This window comes from Narcine bancroftii, chromosome 3 (genome assembly GCF_036971445.1).
Source record: "Narcine bancroftii isolate sNarBan1 chromosome 3, sNarBan1.hap1, whole genome shotgun sequence".
NCBI lineage: Eukaryota > Metazoa > Chordata > Chondrichthyes > Torpediniformes > Narcinidae > Narcine > Narcine bancroftii.
In genome coordinates this window covers 296,651,076-296,673,879 of record NC_091471.1, presented here as the reverse complement: position 1 = coordinate 296,673,879, position 22,804 = coordinate 296,651,076, and the positions used below count along the sequence as shown (strand labels likewise).

Below are 22,804 nucleotides of genomic sequence, written 5' to 3'. Positions count from 1 at the left end.
GTTTAGCTATTATCTCATAATCTGTGTTAAGTAAAGATATTGGTCTATATGACGCTGGTGCGAGTGGATCTTTCCCTGTCTTTGGCATTACTGTAATTATTGCTGTTTTGCATGAATCTGGTAAGCTTTGTGTTTTATCAATCTGGCTGATTACTTCCAGAAGGGGAGGAATTAATAAATCTTTAAATGTTTTATAAAATTCTATTGGGAATCCATCCTCTCCTGGTGTTTTATTGTTTGGTAGTTTTTTTTTATTATCTCCTGTATTTCTTCTATTTCAAATGGTTTTGTTAATTTATTTTGTTCCTCTGTTTGTAATTTCGGTAGTTCAATTTTAGTTAAAAATTCATCTATTTTGTCTTCTTTCCCTTCGTTTTCAGTTTGATATAATTGTTCATAGAATTCTCTGAAGTTTTCATTAATCTCCGTTGGATTATATGTAATTCACTTGTCTTTTTTCCTTAATGCCAATATCATTCTCTTAGTTTGTTCTGTCTTAAGCTGCCACGCTAGAATTTTATGCGTTTTTTTCTCCTAGTTCATAATATTTCTGTTTTGTCTTCATTATGTTCTTCTCTACCTTATATGTTTGTAGTGTTTCATATTTTATTTTTTATCTGCCAATTCTCTTCTTTTAGTTGTGTCTTCCTTCATTGCTAATTCTTTTTCTATATTTGCTATCTCCCTTTCCAACTGCTCTTTTTCCTGATTGTAGTCCTTCTTCATCTTAGTTACATAACTTATTATTTGCCCTCTGATGAACGCTTTCATTGCATCCCATAGTATAAACTAATCTTTCACTGATTCCATATTTATTTCAAAGTACATTTTAATTTGTCATTCAATGAATTCTCTAAAATCCTGCCTTTTAAATAGCATGGAGTTTAATCTCCATCTATACATTCTTGGAGGGATGTCCTCTAACTCTATTGTCAATATCAGGGGTGAGTGGTCTGATAATAATCTAGCTTTATATTCCGTTTTCCTAACTCTTGCATGCGAGCTGATAACAGGAATAGGTCTATTCTTGAGTATGTTTTATATCTAACCGAATAATATGAATATTCTTTTTCCTTTGGGTGTTGTTTCCTCCATATGTCCAAAAGTTGCATTTCTTTCATTGATTTAATTATAAATGTGGTTACTTTGCTCTTTCTGTTAATTTTTTTTCCAGTTTTATCCATGTTTGAATCCAAATTAAGGTTGAAATCCCCTCCTATTAGTATGTTCCCTTGCATGTCTACTATCTTCAAAAAGATATCTTGTATAAATTTTTGATCTTCTTCATTAGGTGAATATACATTGAGTAAATTCCAAAACTCCGAATATATCTGAAATTTTATCTGCTGGATCTATTATTTCCTCTTCTATTTTGATTGGTACATTTTTACTGATTAATATAGCTACTCCTCTGGCTTTTGAATTATACGATGCTGCTGTTACATGCCCTATCCAATCTCTCTTTAATTTCTTGTGTTCCACTTCAGTTAAGTGTGTTTCTTGTACGAATGCTACATCAATTTTTTCTTTTTTCAGTAAATTTAACAGTTTCTTCCTTTTGATTTGGTTATGTATTCCATTAATATTTAAAGTCATATAGTTCAACATAGCCATTTCATACTTTGTTTATCTTTCCTTTCCGTTTCCTCATCACCACCTTCCCTTCTTATCCATTTCTGCTTTCTTGTTTTGAACACATTATAAGACAACATTTCTAAAACAAAATATTTCCACTATTCTCATATCTAAAATTCCTTTAACCCCAATAGTCCCTCCCCTTCCTGAGTTGCCCTTTGTCCCTTGTCGGGCAACCACATCTCCCCTCTCCATTTGGATTTGAAAATTCACTCACGTCAACTGATTTCGCAGTGACCGTAATTCTTCCCCACCCAACCCCCCCAGAAAAGATTTTAATCTTCATATATAACAAAGGTCACTTCCTTTCTTTCCCTTCTTAGTTCTTACCTATACTCTTTTTTTATATATATACATACACACATACACACACATATATATATATATATATATATACACCTACATACACACATATGGTTTGTGGTAATTTTTGTTCTCGTTACATGTCTTCATCTCTCTGTCTGTTTTGTAGTTGTTCTGCAAATTTTCATGCTTCCTCCGGATCCAAGAATAGTCTGTTTTGCTGCCCTGGAATAACTATTTTAAGTACCGCTGGGTACTTTAGCATAAATTTATATCCTTTTTTCCATAGGGTCGTTTTTGCTGTATTAAACTCCTTCCTCTTCTTCAGGAGTTCAAAACTTATATCTGGATAGAAAAAAAATTTTTGACCTTTGTATTCCAGTGGTTTTTTGTCTTCTCTTATTTTCCTCATTGCTTTCTCCAATATATTTTCTCTTGTTGTATATCTTAAGAATTTTACTAGAATGGATCTTGGTTTTTGTTGTGGTTGTGGTTGAGGAGCTAATGTTCTGTGTGCCCTTTCTATTTCCATTTCTTCCTGTAATTCTGGCCTTCCTAGGACCCTGGGGATCCATTCTTTTTTAAATTCTCTCATATTCTTGCCTTCTTCATCTTCCTTAAGGCCCACTATCTTTATATTGTTTCTTCTATTATAATTTTCCATTATATCTATCTTCTGAGCTAACAGCTCTTGTGTCTCTTTAACTTTTTTATCAGATTCTTCTAATTTCTTTTTTAAGTCATCTACTTCCATTTCTACGGCTGTTTCTCGTTCTTCTACCTTGTCCACTCTTTTTCCTATATCTGTCATGATCATCTCTAATCTATTCACTTTTTCTTCTGAACTTTTTAATTCACTGAATTCTTGTGATTGCCATTCTTTTACTGATTCCATATATTCTTTAAAAAAAAATATATCCATGTACTTGCCCTTCCCTTCATCTTTCATTTCTCTGTGTTCTTCCTCTTCTTCTTCTGAGTCCACTCCAGGATCTGTGTCCTTTACCTCTGTCTCTTCTGGTTTTCTTGTTGGTTTGTTTGTTTTATTTTGTTGGGTATTTTTGGTCTTCTTATTTTTACTAGAGGTGTCTTGATGCTGGTCTTCCTCCTCTGGGTTGGTCATTTCTTTTTACTCTCTTCTTTCTTGTTCTCGTTATTTTCTATGTTTTCCTCTTGCTGCTTCGTTGTGGTTGTCACTTTCAGCTGTGGAGATCGACTCCTCAGCTGGTCCTCCCTCCCGTCAGTGTTATTTGTCTTGCGCATGCACGATTGCGCACTTTTGTTTGGCTCCGTGAGCCATTTTTGTAGTCCCGAGTTCGGGGCTTCAAGTGGCCTTAGGGAGCGGGCTTCTCTCTCCACGGCGGGCCTCCTCGTACAGGTAAGGCCTTCACCTTCTTCTTCCAACGTCTTTTCTTCTTCTCTTCTTCCCGTTGCTTTTGGCTTTTCTTTCTTCGCTGCCATTTTCTCCACACCTTTACTTTCACTTTATTTTGGTTTTTGTGTTTGTGCCTTTGTTTTTTCACTGTCTTTTTTTTACTTTTCCGGAGAGGGCTGGAGTTCCCCGACCGGCCACTACTCATCACATGACTCCTCAACATCAGGTGTTTGTGAAGAGATGTTCACCTCAGGAGGCAGAAACCAAGAGTGCAGCTGGTCTATTCATTAGCAATATCACAAGAAGAGCAGGTAAACTCCTTGGTCTGCAACACTCCCACTTATAAATTGCTACTTTAGAGTAGCAATTTTTTAAGCAACCCTTAGAGTCAAAACTTAGAGTTCAAGGGGTTGAATAAGAAGGGATAGCCAAAGTCCAAAGACTTTGAAACTCCAGGTTCTTCTAGTCTGAGAGCCTGGAATTATAAGGGAGGTTTGAAGTGAGCGCATTTGACGCTGGATCAGTGGAAACCAGTCAAAGCGGAGATGAACTGTTTAATGTTCGTCACGATATCAGTCCATAACCTTGACAACATTTTTCCTTTCATGTTGCAGAAATTGCTGAGCAATTGCCGAGAAAATGCACCTGGGTTTGAATCTAACCTCATGCACATTCTCTCTGTGACCCACATCATAAAGGCATGCTGATTGGTAGGTTAGTAGGGTGCTGTAAGGTTAAGGACTGATGCCCAACCTTGAATCTGGATGAGTGAGAGGAGAATCATAAATTGAAGAATAGGTTTGCAGAGAAATCGTCGGAGGAACAGGTTTTCCAGGAGATAACATAGACGTTGTGGAATGAGTTGCCTCCTTCCATGTCATTAGGAAATATGTAATCTGTAAATTAATGGTAAGACCAAGTCAGTCTCATCAGCCAATGAGACTTCAAGGTTGAGAAAAAAGAGCAGCAGGATGAGGACATAATAAAAGGATAGATAGCACAACAGACTTACCTCGATGAGAATAAATAGGTGACTGAAAAGAGAAATCCAGAAAGATAGGACTTAGAAATGATGAAGTTATGTTAAAATTTAATATTTTAAACCAAATATTACCTGTAGGAATAACTTCAGTGAATACCATTGGAAGCACATTACAGAAACTATGATCTAGTTCTACAAAGGGAGCTGCACTGTTCAGTAGCAGCACGAACATTCTGTTATGTTTCATTAGTATTTATTGTGCATGTGGGATAATCATAATACTCATGAATCAAGCGCAAGCTGATTCTGCAAGGCCAACGTGGAGCACTGTCAATCATCACCAATTCTGGCAATTTGCAATTCCTTGAATCTGATCATGGCCAGAATTAACTTATGCCAAAGTAAAGATCTGGACAAACTGCAATTTGACTATCGCCATAATCGCTCCACAGCAGATGTAATCTCATTGGCTCTCCATTCAGCCCGGCATCGGCACCACAAAGCATGTTAGATAGGGGCATTAGCGTATGCGGAGAGGGTGTGTGTGCTGTACCATCATCTGCCCCTCTCCAATATCATTGCTGAGAGCACTGCTTTTACGCCATCAATCATCATTAGCCACTAGTGACGCAGCCTGGGGCAGGTGGAGTCACTACTGGGTGTCAAGCTAGATGCTAGTGATACTTGACACATGCTAGTGATGCAGGCTGGGGCAGGTCTGATGGCGAGCGATGGCCACGACCATATTGGGGGGCACAGCACCTCATTGGGAGGGCAATGCCTGTGGATGCCCACCCCCCCCACTTAGCGCCAACCCTGACTCAGCCCTGGATCATCTTGATAATACCTACATTGAGCTGCTTTTCAAATCAATTATAGTTCAGCTTTCAATACCATCATACTCTCAGTACTAGCAGGCAAGCTTCAAAACCAAGGACTCTGCAACTGGATTCTTGTATTCCTCATCCGAATACCTGAATTGCTACGAATCGGAAACAACGTGTCCGCCTCAAAGATGCATGCTTAGCCTACTGCTCTACTTTCTCTATGCCCATGACTTCGATAGGGACAATTCAAATGTCATCTATGAATTTGCTGATGACACCACAGTCATTGGCAAAATCACAGACAGCAATGAGTAAGCGTACAGGAGGGAGATAGATCAGCTCGTTGCGTGGTGTCATAACAACAACCTTGCAGTCAATGTTAGCAAAATTAAGGAACTGATTGTGGATTTCAGGAAGGGGAAATCAGGAAAACGCAAAGTGGTGCTCATCAGGGGATTAGCAGTGGAAGGGGTTAAGAATTTCAAATTTCTGGCTGTCAACATCTCTTAAGATCTGTCCTGGGACCTCCATGTCGATGCAATCATGAAGAAGGTTCGCCAGCGGCTATACTTTGTGAGAAGTTTGAGTAGGTTCACTATGTCACCAAAGAGTCTTGCAAATTTCTCCAGGTGTGCCACGGAGAGCATTCTGACTGGTTGCATCTCTGTGTGGAGGTGCTAAAGAACAGGAGAAGATTACAGAGAGCTGTAAACTCGACCAGTACCATCACGGGCATCAGTCTTCACTTCATTAAGGATAACTACAGGAGACGGTGGCTTAAAAAAGCAGCCTCTGTCCTCAAAGACTCTCACCACCCAGGCCATGCCCCCTTCACACTACAATCATCAGGAAGGAAGTACAGGAGCCTGAAGATGAGCACCCAACATTACAAAAAGCAGCCTCTGTCCTCAAAGACTCTCACCACCCAGGCCATGCCCCCTTCACACTACAATCATCAGGAAGGAAATACAGGTGCCTGAAGATGAGCACCCAACATTACAAAAACAACTTCTTCCCCTCTGCCATCAGATTTCTGAATGGACAATGAACCACAGACACAACCTCACTTTCTCTTCTTTTGAATTAATATATTTATTTTTTTTATAATGTCATCTATAGCAATTTTGCTCCTGTAATGCTGCCTCAAAACAATGAATTTCATGTTCAGGACAATAAATTCTGATGTTTTTTCCCATGATGCAGATCCCATTTGTATCAGCAAGAACTATTAAATTCACTTCTGGTTTGAGAGAAAAATTTGGAACAATTTATATTTAATATTATTCTGCTGTAATAAATACATGTTTTCTGATTATAGGGACTGAAATTAATACTCTGCTACAGAGTGTGTATGCTCTGACTTCATTTACAGCCACTAAGCTTTTCAGTACATTTAGTCATGGGAATATCCCAGAGATGGGAACAAATATTGTTTTGCACAAAAGATGCAATTTTTTTTCAGATTTGGATTTACTATTGTCTGAGGAAGTTCATTAGATCTTCTATAGCAATAGTTCCCAGACATTTTCGGGCTGCCACTCACCTTGGCCTCCAGGCCACATCCTGAGTCCCCCCACCCCGCCATACAACAATGCTGGGGGGGGCATATTAGAGCAGTGCTGATGGGTGTCGTGGCGTCACTGAGCAGGGTGGGGAGTTAGTGGGGGCGCTAAGCAGGGTGCCAATACATCATGGCGGCTACTGAGACCAGCTCTCACAAGAACTCCTTGGCTCACTCCTGCCACCCCGAGTCTGGCCAGAAAATTACTGCGCTGGTTTCTTAAAGTTGGCAGTAAACTGATTAATAACAAGAGGGACGGTTTGGGCCGGCCCTTTTTTCCTCGCTGCCCCCTTGGATCTTTCCACCACCCACAGGGGGGCAGCAGCGCCCACTTTGGGAATCACTATTCTACAGCTGAACAATATGTTACATTTGCAACCTCATGGTGCTTATCAGAAAGACCTCACTATTACAATTACAGTGACTCTTACAAATCACCGTCAAACTTTTTATTCAACAGCTTCTGAGGATTTTAAAAAAATATGCATTCTAAAAAAGAATTTAATTGATCTCAAGGAACACATAATGATATATCCTATCCAATGTTTCTCCATGTTTATTTACAATAGTCTGCTAAATACTGCAGATCAGAAAACTCAAGGAAGACAATACTTTTTTTTCCTTTACTGACAGATAACTTCTTCATCAAAGCTTAATTACCTTATAAATGCTAATTCCTCAAAAGGAAAAATGATGGCATTCTAAATGGAAAACGTATTTCAGCGCCATATTTTAGAGGGTTTGTCAACCAGCTCTCTCAATAAGTTTAGCGAACAGACCAAACCTAATCAATGTTAAACAAGAAAGTCTGCAGACGCTGTGATTGCAGTGTAAACCTAATCAGTAACTCTTACAATTCACTATCTAAAGTTGTGTATTTGATGATTCTTGAGATGAACCACACAAAATATTTAACAATATTTAAAAATAAACAGGTTATTTTGCTAAAGAGAATTAAATTCACGAAGCATATTATGCTTAAATCAAAGCATCTTGGAAGCAATGTGCTCTATCTAGTAACAAGTCTTCTCAAGTATTTGTAACTAATTTCCTTCGCTCTAAATTTCTGTTGCCCCTGCTCTGAAAAACATGAAAACTCTTCAAAGAAACAATGAAATTATTTTACAAGGTTGTTCCAAAACTGAATTTCTCATAATTATTGAGTCAGACAGTAACATACATCATTCAATGTCAAAGATTACAACGAACTGAAGTTTTGTGAAAGTTAAAATCAAATCCAATATTTCAGTCTGTCTTTGACATCAGTTCTACTTTTTAATATCCCATTTTAAAACTAAAATATTGATGCAGAAACAAAATTCAAATTTTGACTTGGGGTGCAGTGTCAGCACTGTGCAATTGCTCAGCCAAGGGAGGTGGAAGGCACTCCTTCCGTCCAAACAGGTCGCCTTTGGGCAAGGTGTAGTTCCCATTTAGCCTCCCAATCAGGGTCACATGAAGTCATGGATTGCAGATGGTGGATGGTTTTTTTCAATTAGATTCTACAAACTGGAATTTATGGTCATAAAACTAAAAACACACTGGGCAGATGAATCTGCTGATCAATGGCCTGGGTTACCCATCCAGTACGGACACTGCAACTGAAGAAGGCAACAGGAAACCACTTCAGTATCTTTCCCCTTGTATAATCATGAACTCAACATCGACTATGGCCTCAGCTCAAAGATGGAGCCAACTACAATTTGGAGGGTCAGAGATCGTGACGGATGGAGAGACATGATCGCCTATGCCAAAAGGCAAGGCACCAGAATGAATGACATGGGGTACATGAATATTTTCATTTGCAATCCTTTTGAACCTTGATAATAATGACCATGCCATTTTTATCCCAGATGCGCTACAGCCTTGCATTGTAATTTTGAGATTGTAATCAATCTGCAGCAAATAAAAATTTTGGTTCATGTGTACATTGTACATTTGTAACAACAATAAATTTTCATATCATCTCTTTGATCTATGGATTGGACTTACTTTAATTTTAGCAACTGTAAATGAATCACCTTCTCGATCAACCTAATTCTTCCCAGACGCGAGAACCAGTAGAACATCCGATCCTTCCCTTTGGATCTACGATACTGCTGCTGAATTTATCTGGTCATCTGCTCTTTTCAATTGCAAATTGGTAAAGCAACCTGCTCCTAATTGGTGGCTGTTGTATTTAAAACTAGCTGAGGTTAAAGTGCAGGGATTAGAATTCTGACTTCTCATTAGATGTGCAGGGGAAATCCAAGATGATTATTTACAAAATCCCCTCCACAGAAAAAAAATGGGCTGCTTGCATTGAATTTACTATTCGTTATAAAGGCTTTTTTTAAAAAGTTGAAGAAGAAAATGAGCTCATTCACAACTCGAAAGATCATGGATACAAGACCTATTTTGAGGCCATAAATTAATTTTGAATGAAATGTGCTGCCGTGCTAGAAATCCAGGTTCATCTTTTAAAGAATAGAAATAAAGTAACTGCAAGTACTCAGTCGGTTAGGAAGGATCTGCATTTTCTTCAATTGCCAAAATTTATTTCCAATTACTGTACTGTTTAAAGAATGGTATACTTTTATGCTACATTTCTTGAAATTCTATCCTATAACAATGGCTGTAATGTTGTGAACATGACAACACCGTGTTGATGGCTGAGTAACTGGAAAAGCTGAGTCGGTATTCAGGATGGAGGTTGAGAATCTGGTTGGTTAGTGCCAGGATAAAATCTCCAGCCTGGGCTGTACCACCCTTGTCGACAAGATGGCCAAGAAGATGCACCTCTACTTCCTCATGAGCCTGAGGAAATTTGGTATGTTCCAGGTGTCCCTCAACAACTTCCATCAAGAGCATCCAGTCGGGGTGCATAACTGTATGATAGAACTGCTCTGCTCAAGACAGCGAGAAACTGCAGAGAATTGTGACCGCAGCTCAGACGGCCCATCGACAACATCAACACATACTGAGGCCTCAGAAAAGAAACTGCCGACATACCACAGGGTTCATCCCAAAGCAGCCACACTTCCACCAGAATGAAGATTCGAGCATGAAATCTTGCAGCACTAGATTCAAGGACAGTGTCTTTCCCGCTATAATCAAATGACTGAATGAACTCACCCAAGTACTACATTTACTCTACTCAAACTCAAAATGTCTGCTTGCTTTAAGCTCATACCTTGATGAAGGATTCGGGCCCGAAATGTTGGTTATGTACTTTTACCTTTGCTACATCAGTTTCTTCAGCATTTTCTATTACAACTACAATTACAGTGTCTGCAGACATTCTTGTTTAGTTCTCACTGTAACCCTCCTATCTCAATATTCTGATTTATTGTCTGAGTAAGAGTCCTTAATGTTTGGGAATATAATGATGGTGGTTACTGAACCTGGTGGTGCGAACCTTGTGGCATCTATACCTCTTTCCTGATGGTAACAAAGAGAACAGATCATGTGCTGGGTGGTGTGGATCCTTGATGTCTGACAGCGGACAACATTCCCTGTAGATGTTCTCAATGGTGAGGAAGGTTTTACCTGTGATGTACAGCAGATCCTCACTTAACGTTGTTCATATGTTCTTAGAAAGTGCTACTTTACGTGAAACGTTACGTTAAACAAAATCAATTTTTCATTACACTAAAATACTGTCGTATTTAATTTCTTTTCTCATCAGCGTTATAAGAAAATGATGTTGACCAAAACTACGTGATTCAAGAACATACTCTATTGGGCTGCCTCCTCTCAAAACACTTTATTCCTGTGTATGTTAATGCCACTGATCGATGGTCATTTAAGCATTTAAGTTATGAGCCAAGGTGACCCCAAAACCCAGTAATAGATATTACTAGTAAAAGACAAATGGTTAAACAAAAATTGCTTTTAATTATCTTTAAACATGAAAATAGAATCAAACTTTAACTTATCACTATTGACTTACTTAACCCCCTTCTAATTCTAAACACATGTATGTAATGTGTGTGGAAGTTCAGAAAAGTTCTTTGGTTCACAGTCCAATCTCACTTCTCATTCCTCCAAGTTCACTGGTTGCAGGCAATTCTTATACTGTACACAGAATTTAACATTTATAAAGTTCACCAGGCTTTGATGCTTGAAAGGTAAATGGTTACCATTTAGGAAGGTTCTTGTCAGTTTTCAGTGAGAGATTTCTTGTTCCAGGACATCTACAACTGATGTATTTCCATCAGCCACTTCAGTGTCTTGCTGACGAAACTTACCCCTTTAGGGTTCTCCAGATGATAACCTCTTTCTTTCAGGTCACCACAGTGCATTTTTGTTTCTCTTATTCCAAGTGAAACATTAGACAGCCAGTCCTCTCCTCTTGCATGAACCACAAGGGCTTTGACCAGGCCGTCTTCCAAATTGAGCTTTCCGCAAGCTTGCCAGCTTGTCCTGTTCCAGTCTCAGCTGCCTGTTGGCTGTAACACTGTAGAACAATCTCGTTCTCGGTCTCTTAGAGAGAAAAACTGTTTGACTACTTGCAAAGCCACATGTCCCTCTTAGAACAGCAAGCTCTACTTCAGACAGAAGGCAGCTCTGACAAGATCTTTCATCTGTTGTCTTTTGTAAACAACAATCCATTAGTGAAGTTTCTTGGGCACTCTCCAAAGCTCTTGCAAAAGCCATAGAGCTGATATGTCTAGCATTAGCAGAGCTCCAGTATTTTAAGTAAGATCTGTTTTAAAGTGTTTGTATGCAACTTTCTCTACAAACCTTTCCCAATTTATCACCCAAAAACACAGTTATATACTCTGTCACAGTATGCTTTGGTTTGGTTGACTGCACACAAATCTTTTCATTGAACCTTGGTACACAGGAAAATAAACATGGAGGAAATAAGATGGGGGGAGGGGCTTCGGATAATTGTACTTATCATAGCAAGATGCTGAAATGAATAAGCTGTGTGGATCACCCCATCCAGGCCCAAGTATCTGTCCACACTGGTTGCTGGCACAGTCATAGCCTTCTGTGCCTTGAAGACTGAAGTGTTCGCCTGGATGGTTATTATATTTATGGGGCTACCTGTCCCGGCCAACCTCAGGCAGTTTGTTTCAGATGTCAGCTTCTTTCTGGGTGAAGGAATTCTACCTCGGGTCCTCTCTAAACCTCTGAGCGCTCACCATAGACATATGCCCTCTGGTATTCAATACCCTAATTACAGCTCCACTGAGTCTCATCCCATCAGCCTCCTCTGTTCAGAAAAAAGCCAACCCATCTGATAAATGGAAACATTCACCAATTAAAGTGTATATCCAAATGCCTCAAGCATTGCGGTGTACTGATTCTTCCATCTCCTCTGCAGGAAGGTACACATCAACCGCCCTGTGGGAAACTGACCTCTCTGATGCCCTTTAAATATTCAGCTTCTCACCTTAAGTCTATGTCCTCGTTCCATCTGCCTATCATTGCCTCTCATAATCATACACTTCCACCATGTCACCCCTCAGCCTCCTGTGCTTCAGAGAAAATGTCAGCCTGTCTAAACTCTCATTACTCATGAGAATCCTCTACCCTGACAGCATCATGGTGAACTTTCTCTGCACCCGCTCCAATACAATTGAGTCATTCCTATTGTGTGGTGTCTAGAACCAGGTGTAATATTCCAACTGTGCTTTAACCAATATTTTATCCAGGAGAGGATGGATTTCCAATAGAATTCTATAAAACATTTAAAGATTTATTAATTCCTCCCCTCATGGAAGTAATCAACCAGAATGATAAAACACAAAGCTTACCAGATTCATGTAAAACAGCAATAATTACAGTAATACTAAAGCAAGGGAAAGATCCACTCGCACCAGCGTCATATAGACCAATATCATTACTTAACACAGATTATAAGATAATAGCTAAGCTATTAGAAAACAGATTAGCAGAGTATGTACCTAAAATTGTAAATCTAGACCAAACTGGATTTATTAAAAAAAGACGCACAACTGACAATATTTGTAAATTTATTAACTTAATTCATGCAGTAGAAGGGAGTAAAGCGCCAACAGTAGCAGTTGTTTTAGACGCAGAGAAGGCCTTTGACAGAGTAGAATGGAATTATTTATTCAAAGTATTGCAAAAATTCAGTTTACCAGAGAAGTATATTAATTGGATTAAAGCATTATATAAGGGGCCATTGGCGAAAGTGACAGTAAATGGATATATATCAAAGCAATTTAATTTAAGCAGATTAGCAAGGCAGGGATTCCCACTATCACCCTTATTGTTCGCGTTAGCTATAGAACCACTAGCAGAATTGATAAGAACAGAAAATAAAATAAAAGGGATAAAAATAAAAGACAAGGAATATAAAATCAGTTTATTTGCAGATGATGTTATAGTATACTTAACAGAACCAGAACTATCAATAAAAGAATTATATAAGAAATTGAAGGAATATGGAGAAGTGTCGGGTTACAAGAGTAACGCAAATAAAAGTGAAGCAATGCCAATGAATAATGCGGATTTCTCAAAATTTAAGAAGGAATCACCATTCAGATGGCAAATGCAAGCAATAAGATACCTAGGTATACAAATAAATAAAAATCTTGGCCATCTATATAAACTCAATTATTATCCACTAATGAAAAAATTACAGGACGATTTAGAGCATTGGAAAGATTTACCATTAATACTAATAGGAAGGATAAACTGTATTAAAATGAACATTTTCCCAAGGATATTATACCTATTTCTGGCATTGCCAATACACTTGACAGAGAAATTCTTCAAGGAGTTAAAGAAAATAATAAGGAAATTTTTATGGAAAGGGGGGAAACCGAGGATAGCACTAGATAAATTAACAGAATGGTATAAACAAGGAGGCTTACAACTGCCAAACTTTAAAAATTATTATAGAGCCGCACAATTAAGATACCTATCAAATTTTTACCAAACAAGGGAAAAGCCAGATTGGACTAGATTAGAACTAGATAAAATAGGGGAAAAGATACCTGAACACACATTATATAAATGGGATGAAAAATTGGTACAACGAAGGAGTTCTCCAGTATTACATCATCTATTCAATATTTGGAAGAAGATTCATGTACAAAGGAATAAAACAAATTACCAATTACCAAAACTAATATTGATGCAAAATCAGTTACTCCCTTTTACAATAGATAACCTTTCCTTTAGAGAATGGGAGAAAAAAGGGATCAAAAGAATAGAAAATTGTTTTTCAGGAAATAGATTATTATCCTTTGAACAAATGAAAGATAAATACAATATAACTCAAGATACAGGGCTGGCATATTACCAATTGAGATCCTACTTGAAGGACAAATTAGGAAGCAGTCTGAGTTTAAGTAACTTTGAACATGTGATTACAGATACAATGATAATCAAAAGATTTATAACAAATATGTACATTAAACTGCAAGAAAAGGAGAATGAGGAAACAAATGGTAAAACTAAACAAAAATGGGAACAAGATTTAAATATAAAGATAAAAAAGGAAACATGGGAGAAATTATGTTCTGGAATGATGAGAAATACAATAAATACGAGGTTACGTATGATACAATATAACTGGATACACAGGCTATACATTACACCTCAAAAGTTAAATAAATGGGACCCAACAGTATCTGACAGATGTTTTCGATGTAAAAAAGAAATGGGAACAACAATTCATGCAATCTGGACATGTGAGAAAGTAGAAAAATTTTGGGAAGATCTAAACCAAATATTAAATAAAATTACAGAAAACAATATACCAAAAAATCCAGATATCTTCCTCCTAAGTAACATAAAAAACAAAGAATTTGGAATTGATTTGGATGGTGCACAAAAAAGATTTGTTAAGATAGCTCTAGCCGTAGCAAAAAAATGTATTGTCAACCTGGAAATTGGAAGATAATTTGAAAATACAACAATGGTATATAGAAATGAATAAATGTATTCCATTAGAAAAAATAACATATAGTTGAAGAAATAATATTGAAATATTTGAACAAATATGGGAGCCTTACATGAAACACAATAGAGAAAACCTACCGGGGACATTCACTACCTTAATTAACGAAAGGAGAAGGAAATGAAAAGAACTGACTCAGTGGAATTTTTTGTTTATTTTTATTGAATGACAACATTGTTTGACTGGTTTAATGTATCTTAGATTTTGTACTTTAAATGGATGGGGGGGGAGGTAGGGAGGGTGGGATGGGAGGAGGGAGGGGGTAGAAAAAATGACACTGTATATATTTGAAAAGGAAAATGTATGTATCATGGTCAATGTGGTTTATGGTGTGAAAAATAAAATTTTTTTTAAAAAAACAAGATTTTATAAAGTTGATCCTTAACCTTTCTTCTCTTGTATACGATATCCAGCTAATGAAGGGAAATATCCCACATACATTCTTCACCAACCTCTTAAAAATGGCAGCACTGCTGCTGGAGCAGACCAGGGAGTGGAGACATGGCGCTGCTCTAAAGGGTTCAACTGTCTGTTCCTAATGCTGTACAGGCCTTAAACAACTCTGTTACAGAAGCAGACAGAGTTTGTAAGTAAAATCATACAACCACGGATCTGTGCCCAAGATAACAGCGCCTGTGCTCGGTAGCAGCCATGAGGGGTTGCAGTCTCCAGGGGAGCAGGGCACTCCGTTTGAGGAGGAGCAGAGGAGACAACCTAACAGGAAGATGATCCCAGGAACCTGCGAAGAGTTCAGCCAACTGAGGACCCACACAAACGGTGGGCGACATGTTTGGGGGACCCCACACAGGATGCTGGAGACTGTGGGAACCAGGTATCAGAGCCAGGATTTAAGAGGGTGCTGGGGGCAAGAAGGGCCCGGGTGCTAAAGGCTTCCTGATCATATCAGAGGTTTGGATCTGGAGCTTGGGTTGCCGATGGATTGAAAATGAGTCTTTGTAGCTGCATGAGTGCTGGAGATGAATCCGTGAACACTCAGTGACTCCAAAAAGACTCTCTTGCTTCTTTTTCGCTCTTACTGTAGGGGTTACCAGAATCTTTATCTTACAGCAGACAGATGGCAATTTTGTTATATTACACATTCTATACCATTACACGACCATAAAGGAATCTTGTAACTTGAATCTTCAAGAGATTGTGTTATATATTTTTGTCTCTCTGTTCTGGGGCCCTAACATTCATTGTGCAAAGACTGTTAAATAAGTATGACATTTTTTTCCAAGGTCATTTTGAAGGAATGCAGATTATTCCAAAAGTTTTATGACTCATAACCTGTACCGTTATGTTTGAATTTGTTACAAGGTTGCAGAAACTCTAAAGACCCATGTTAGGAGCTTCCACCTGTGTCTTCCTGAAGATTGTGCATTAATGTGCAATCAATGCTGGTTATGATACAAGGCAAACAACTTGTTTCTGCTCTATCCTGCAAAATATTAAGTTGTGAAAACAAGCAGGTTTTTTTTTGCAAAAGATTAATCTTTGGAGAATTTCCATTTAGTGCCAAAGGAACTATAATGAATGTAGTGGAATGCAACAACACAGACCTCAGTCAGGTATCAAATAATGATGAGGTAAACAGGAAGGCGATTGAAAGTCAGTAGCACGGTGTCAAGGTAACAACCTCTTTCTCAATGGCAATCAGATGAAGGAGTTGATCAATGACTCCAGGAGCAAAGTCCACACCCCTCTCCACATCAATGGCACTGAAGTGAAGAGTGGACAGCTTTCAAGTTATCAGGAATAAACATCTCCAGTGACCTGACCTGGGCCAAGCATGTTGTCACAAAGGTCAAGAAAGCACCAACACCTCTACTTTCTTAGAACACTAAGGAAATCTGGCATGTCTGCCTGTGCCTTAATAATTTCTACAGGTTCACCATCAAAAGCAGACTTGCTGGATGCATCACAGCATGGTATTGGAGTTGGTTGTTAAAGATTGGAAGCTAGAGGTGGTGAATGCAGCTCAAAATATCACAAACCTCCCTCCCCTACATGGACCATCTATATCTCCCGCTGCCAAGAAAAGGCAGGCACACACTGAAGACCCATCACACTCCGTACACCCTCTCTTTCCCCCACCTCAGATCAAAGAGAAGGCACAAGCACACGCCAACAGGCTTAAAGAGAATGTCTTCCCTGCAACCATCAGGCTCCTGAATTAACCCCACAACAGAGTTGAGTTAACCTGTTACAATGCTTGTAGATGATTCCTTTCCACTGCGCAAGGTATAATGTGTCAAATAAACATTGCTTTATTACAGTCCCAATTAATCCAATGTACTTACTATCGTGAGATCGCTCTTGAGTGTACAGATTGGAAGAATTTATAAATATCAACATTTGCCAATTTAATGCTGTATTTCACATTTTATTTCAGAAGCTGAAAGGGTATATTTTGAGGCAAAACTCCAAGTTCCGAATAAACCGGGTAGTTCAGGCTGAAGATGCCCCCATAGATACTATTTGTTTGACATTAACACAAATCACCCTCAAACGTAATGTTTTTAACTCAAAAGATGTTTGATCTCATTGCCATCCAGCTTTAAATGTTCAAAACCAGAAATGTCAGTTGGCAAAATTCTTGACAGCCTCAGTGGGTGTTGTTGAATCACTTGGTCAGATTATTCCCTCAAATCCTAAAAAAAAACAAAATAATTCAAGGAATGTATCAAATGTACAACTGGTATCTCTAGTCTAAGACAGATCAACATTTTGAGTCAGCACATATTTTACGAGACTTTTTGGCTTCATGAATATCGCACAGACAAAAGATTGATTTCATGAAGCCTGCCACACATCATTAGTCTCACCGACTCCAGTGACATCCCCCTGGCTTCAACCACCAAACAAAATGCAAGTTTAAAAAAATACAAATTAGTCAGGACAGAACTCAAATAAAGAGAAATGGTTTAGAAGTGATCTGATGAGAGCCTGAAGGACAAGGAGAACAAACAGACAATTTGCTTCTTGAACCACATCCACCAACCATCTAACAAAACAAGGTCAACTGAAAGAAGACAAAGTGGACTGACCATTTAATTCTAATGAACATGTACCAAGATTGACAATCTTCAGATTCCTACCAAATAATATCCAAACTAAGATTAATCATGAAGAGGTAGGTAATTAATATTGCAGAGCTTTGCAAATTTAATAAATACTCTGTAGAATATGATTTCATTTTAATTTACAGGTGGTCCCATACTTATGACCTATGTGACTTAAGATCATAAACACTGTATAATTTTTTTAAAAATAAAAATATATGTAAATATAAAAATTACATATCAGGTCCCAGGATCCAGGGGCAGTTTATTTTGACGGACAAACATGGCGGCAGCCACAGGCCGGGAGGGGCGCCGAAACTCTGCTGCCGCTGGATGTGTTCTATTTTCGGGACACGAAAGCAGTGGCGGACCTGGTGATCGATGTGGGGGAGGTGAGCACAGGGCAGATGCTGGTGTCGGTGTCAACAGGTCTTTCAAGTGCTGGACAGGCTGGGCCATGGACGAAGTGCCACAGCTCCAGTTTCAGAATGTGTCGGCCATAGTAACATATGTCCGACTTACTTTGATTTTGAGATCCAACCGGTCAGTCAAAACAGAACTCAGACGCATGTCGGGGACCATCTGTTTATTTCTTAAAGTGTGTGCAAAACCAAACATTAATGGATTTTTGGACACTAAGTGAATTAGATAGGGTTGGCACAGGAAAATGGTCTTTGGAATTGTGTCACAATCATGCACAATGTTGGAGCAGTGGCGAGGTACTCAATAGGCTATCGATGCTTTTCTTTCTTACATATATTTGTTTTTGTGAGGAATTAATTTTGAGGCCCCTAAAAATCCAAATGCAGTGGGAAATGTAATGGGAGAAAGAATCACCTGATGCTTTGAAGATAGGCTACTTAAAATTTGATTTTTATGTTACACCTCAACACAGAAAATAATGAAATGCAGATTCAAAGTAGAATTCAATTTGGCTCTGTGTGATGTGTAGGTACAGGAAAGGACAAGTGGCTACTTGAACCACCAAAAACTGACCATTCTGCTTCATGCCATAAATATAATAGCAGTTCATTTTCCCTCGCATTAGACAGAGCGACATTCTCATTTTAGTCAAAGCTAATATGTTGAGGTAAATATATCACACACACACATGATTATGAGAAATTAGTGGCATACCATTAAACAGTTGAGACCTTCAATCAGTCTTGAATTTTCCTTTTATGTATGGGATGTGACCAACTATTACCTTCCAGTCTGTGGCATATATCACAGTTATCCCAGCCACAATGCCCCACGTGGTCACCGTTGGAATCCTAGAGAAGAAATTATGTCAAATACAGAAGCCTTGCTTATAATATCATGTCTTTGTCAATGAGTGTCCAACTATACATTCTGCTCCTACTATAGATGGATTATAAAGATCAATATTCATATTTCCCCCAACGTTTATTCGATACAGAAATCTACTGCACCACACATGTCCTTTAGCCCACAAACCTAATAACCTACTCTAACAACTACCTAGAATTTCTCAACTGCATAGCCCTCCATTTATCTCAGTGCCATGTACCTATTTATTCATCTCTTAAGATTCCATTCCACCACTGTTGCCAGCCATACATTCCATGCACCCACCACTCTGAGTGAAAAACTTACCTTTTACATCCCCCTGTTCTTACTCCCAAGCACCTTAAAGAAATTTCCCCTTACATTAGCCATTTCACACCCTGGGAAAAACCTCTGGACATCTCCAATGATCGATGCTTCTCATCATTGATAATTGGGTGAGGATGGAAGGGAGAGTCATGCGGGGGAAGGGGGCGAGGCCGGGGTGGAGGGGGTGGAGGGGGCGGGGGCCGGGGCCGGGGGCGAGAGGCGGGGGGGGAGAGGCGGGGGGGGAGAGGGGGGGGGGAGAGGGGGGGGGGGGGGGGGAGAGGGGGGGGGGGGGAGAGGCGGGGGGCGAGGCTGGGGTGGAGGGGGAAGGGGGCGAGGCGGGAGATGGGAAAGGGGAGAGGAGTTGACGACCCACCGTCGCTGCTCACTCCCGAGCCTGAAGCGCCGCAACTCTCCACCCTTGACCTTCGGCGCTGCCCCCGCCGAACCCCCACCCCGGCTCCCGGCCTCACCAGTTTTTGAGTAGCTGCATCGGAGTCCGGCCAATAAGTCGCTCCAACATCCCGCCGGTCGGTTGTCGTCCTTCCCTGACCGCTGCCCAAACAAGATGGCGTCAGGACCCAAGCTCAGAGCAGCCTCGGCAACGCCTGACCAAACACTCGAATTACTTCACCGAGAGTCAACCACTAGGTTGTGGCATATTGTTTTCTGATTACGTATATCATATTTAAAGATATATGATGTTTTTATTTCCACAAGTAGATCATTCACAATAAATCATTTGCAAAATAGTTAATCTATTGTCTCACATTCATGTCCATATATTCCCCTCATTGAATGTTGGTCCAAACGTTCTTTATTTACAATTTTGCCACCACTGTGGCACCTTGTCATCCCTCCCCCCCTTCTGGTGGTCAAAGGACTTCCCCACGGTCTCAGCCCCAAAATGCCCTGTATTGGAGGTATCTAGACTGTGGCCCTTCCTCTCAGATACCTCGCGTTAGCTGCCCCAAGCCACAGTGAGTCCCTCATCTCGTACACCCGCAGCCTGGAATGGGCCAGTCAGCACCATTCCCTCACCGATATCTTGGTGTGTTGAATGGCCAGCAGGTTTTGGGCAGATCAAAGGACATCTTTCACTGAGTTGATGATCTCCCAGCAGTTCAGGATGTCAGACTCTGTGCCTGCCCAGGAACAGCCTATAGATCATGTCACACTGCTGCTGGGGATAATCTGTGACAAGAATACCTCCATCCTTCTCCACGTGCTCTTAACGAGTCTGCATTCTGCAAAGAGGTTGGTGTCTTCTCCACCCCACTGCAGTCATCTTGGGGGAAACATGCATTGTAGGTGATGTTCCAGACATACAGGAAGGATCTGACAGCCAAGCCAAGTTCTGATGCTTGTGAGCACTGGCAATTAAGCCTTCTGCCAGATGTTCTGAACAGTCTGCTCAGGAAACCACCCCGCAGTATCCATCGAGTCCTCATCCCTCAGTGTTTGCAGGACATTCCAGGTTGCCTGAAGGACTTGTGGTCAAAGGTGTTAGCCTGGAAAATCCTTTTCACAAAGGATAGATGGCAAAGTTCAACTGAGCTCTTGGTCTGAAGTTCATATGAAGGTGGTTATCAGGATGAGACCCAAATTGGGTACACCCTTGACCTGGTTGTCCTGAATCTCCATGTGAATCAAACCTTTCATGTTTCTCAATAGTAGTGAGTGAAACGTGAAAGTCTGCAGATGTTGTGATCCTGTCCTCTAGATGCCTGTCTCTCTCTTTTCCATTTTCACTGTCTCCTTTCTCAGAGCCAAAATCAATTCTCACCTTTCCTCTCTCCTGGCCTTTTATCATATCCAATTAACACCTTTTGTCTGTTGGTCTTGTGCACCTCTCCCTCCAATTCTTCTCTTTCAATACAGATGCCTCTCTTTTTTAAAAAAAAATCATACCTTGAAGAAGGGCTCAGGCCCAAAACATAATATATCTTTAATTCCTATGGACACTGCGAGACCAACTAAATTCCTCCAGCATTTTTTTTGCTCTTAATGCTGTCCACCAAGAGGATGCTGACAGCAGGCCCATAAGGTTGATGTTTGGTTTGAAGGACAGTTTAACCAACTACACACAACAAAAATATAACATGAAAAAGGAAGGGGTTATGATTTACTTATACCATCTTGTTTTGGACTTCAGAAAAGTGAAGGTGTTGAATGGGCAGCAAAAGAAGACTGGGTAGTGTAAAAAAAACTGCAGCTGTTGAAAATCAGAATTAAAGAGATGGGACTCCAGTCAGACAGCATCTGTTGAAATAGAATCGGTTCAGGTTCAGAACACTGGCTGTAATATTTACTCCAGGAAAAAAAGTAGTATTGAAACAAGACTGCTTGAATTAGCCTGGTTAATTTTGATAAGATGGGACGTCAGCATAGCACCAACTCGTATGCAATGGTTCCAGGATGTAATGCCTTGCTTGAGTTTGGAGAAAATTAGATCTAATGTTAAAGAGATCAAGGTTGAATTTGACAAAATATAGAGTCCATTCATGGACTATTATCACAAATTGATGACTTAGGCAGGGATGCTCTGGTGGGGGTTTCTATCCGATGTCCTAGAGCCAATACATGTTCTTTACAATTTATTTGCTGGTGACCGTGTTTAGTGGGAGTGTTTAGATTAGTAAGGGTTCTTTTTTCTTTCATCTTATTTTTGTTCTGTTTCTACAAACAGATTGGACTATTTAGATAATCACAATATACATCTCAATATTAGAATACGAGGTGAAATTCTCAAGGATTTTTCACTTTTTTTGAGAATTTTATATGACATATAATTTATATATGACTCATTCTGTATTGCATTTTATAAAAGCTATATATCTAAACAATATATACATGTAATATTTCTATCAAATTAATAGAAATATTTAAAAGTTTTAAAAGTAAAAGAATTAACCTGGCCAATCAGCTCCATCACTTGATTTGGTTATTTTTGTTTTTAAACAAAGGAAATTGGATTCCAATTAGCCTGTGAGTAGTATGTTGCTGTCATGCATCATCGAGCTTGCCTGGCCAGTTACCTGATTGGTCCTGGAGTAGAAGCAATTCCCAGGGATGTTGTTCCCAAAGGGGTGAGTGGTCCAAGCAGAAAGGAGAGAGAAGGAGAAAATGAGTCCAGTGGTGGGATCATGTTGCAGTTGGCAGGAATTGCAAAGGATGATAGGTTGGATGTGAAAGCTGGTAGGTGAGGACAAAGGGAATCCTGTTTGCTTCTCAGGGTGTACAATCCAGGGCAGATGTGCAGGAAATAGATGTTGTTGAGGGCTGAGTTAATGGAAGGAGAGGGGAAGGCACATTTTTCTAGAGGAAGACATCTTGAATGAACTGGAACGGAAGACATCATACTGAAATCAGATGAGAGAGGAATTGAAAGAAAGGGATAGAATCCATAGAAGAGACGGTGTTGAGGTGTAGTCAAGATAGCTGTGGGAGTTACAAGGTTTGTAGAAAATATCTGTAACTAGGTTGTCTCCTCAGATTGAGGCAAATATTGAGAAAGG

The 22,804-nt window shown here is 39.6% G+C and overlaps 1 protein-coding gene across 1 annotated transcript; it reads right to left on the bottom strand.

Annotated features, from left to right (window-relative positions):
• Positions 1-16,972: 16,972 nt before the first annotated feature.
• Positions 16,973-19,869, bottom strand: uqcr11 (ubiquinol-cytochrome c reductase, complex III subunit XI). The gene is made up of 3 exons (XM_069928627.1): positions 19,760-19,869; positions 18,810-18,946; positions 16,973-17,261 (listed from the first exon to the last, which is right to left on the bottom strand). The coding sequence occupies exons 1-2, from the start codon at positions 19,807-19,809 to the stop codon at positions 18,829-18,831; spliced, it is 168 nt and encodes a 55-aa protein (XP_069784728.1). The 5' UTR covers positions 19,810-19,869; the 3' UTR covers positions 16,973-17,261; positions 18,810-18,828.
• Positions 19,870-22,804: the final 2,935 nt, after the last annotated feature.

What these genes read in the sequence shown, in the direction of transcription:
- uqcr11 (XM_069928627.1), bottom strand. Translation starts at nt 19,809, where the DNA reads ATGTTGGAGCGACTTATTGGCCGGACTCCGATGCAGCTACTCAAAAAC. An exon ending in ATGCAGCTACTCAAAAACTG is followed by an intron (nt 18,947 to 19,759) that starts GTGAGGCCGGGA and finishes TTTCTTCTCTAG; the next exon opens with GATTCCAACGGTGACCACGT.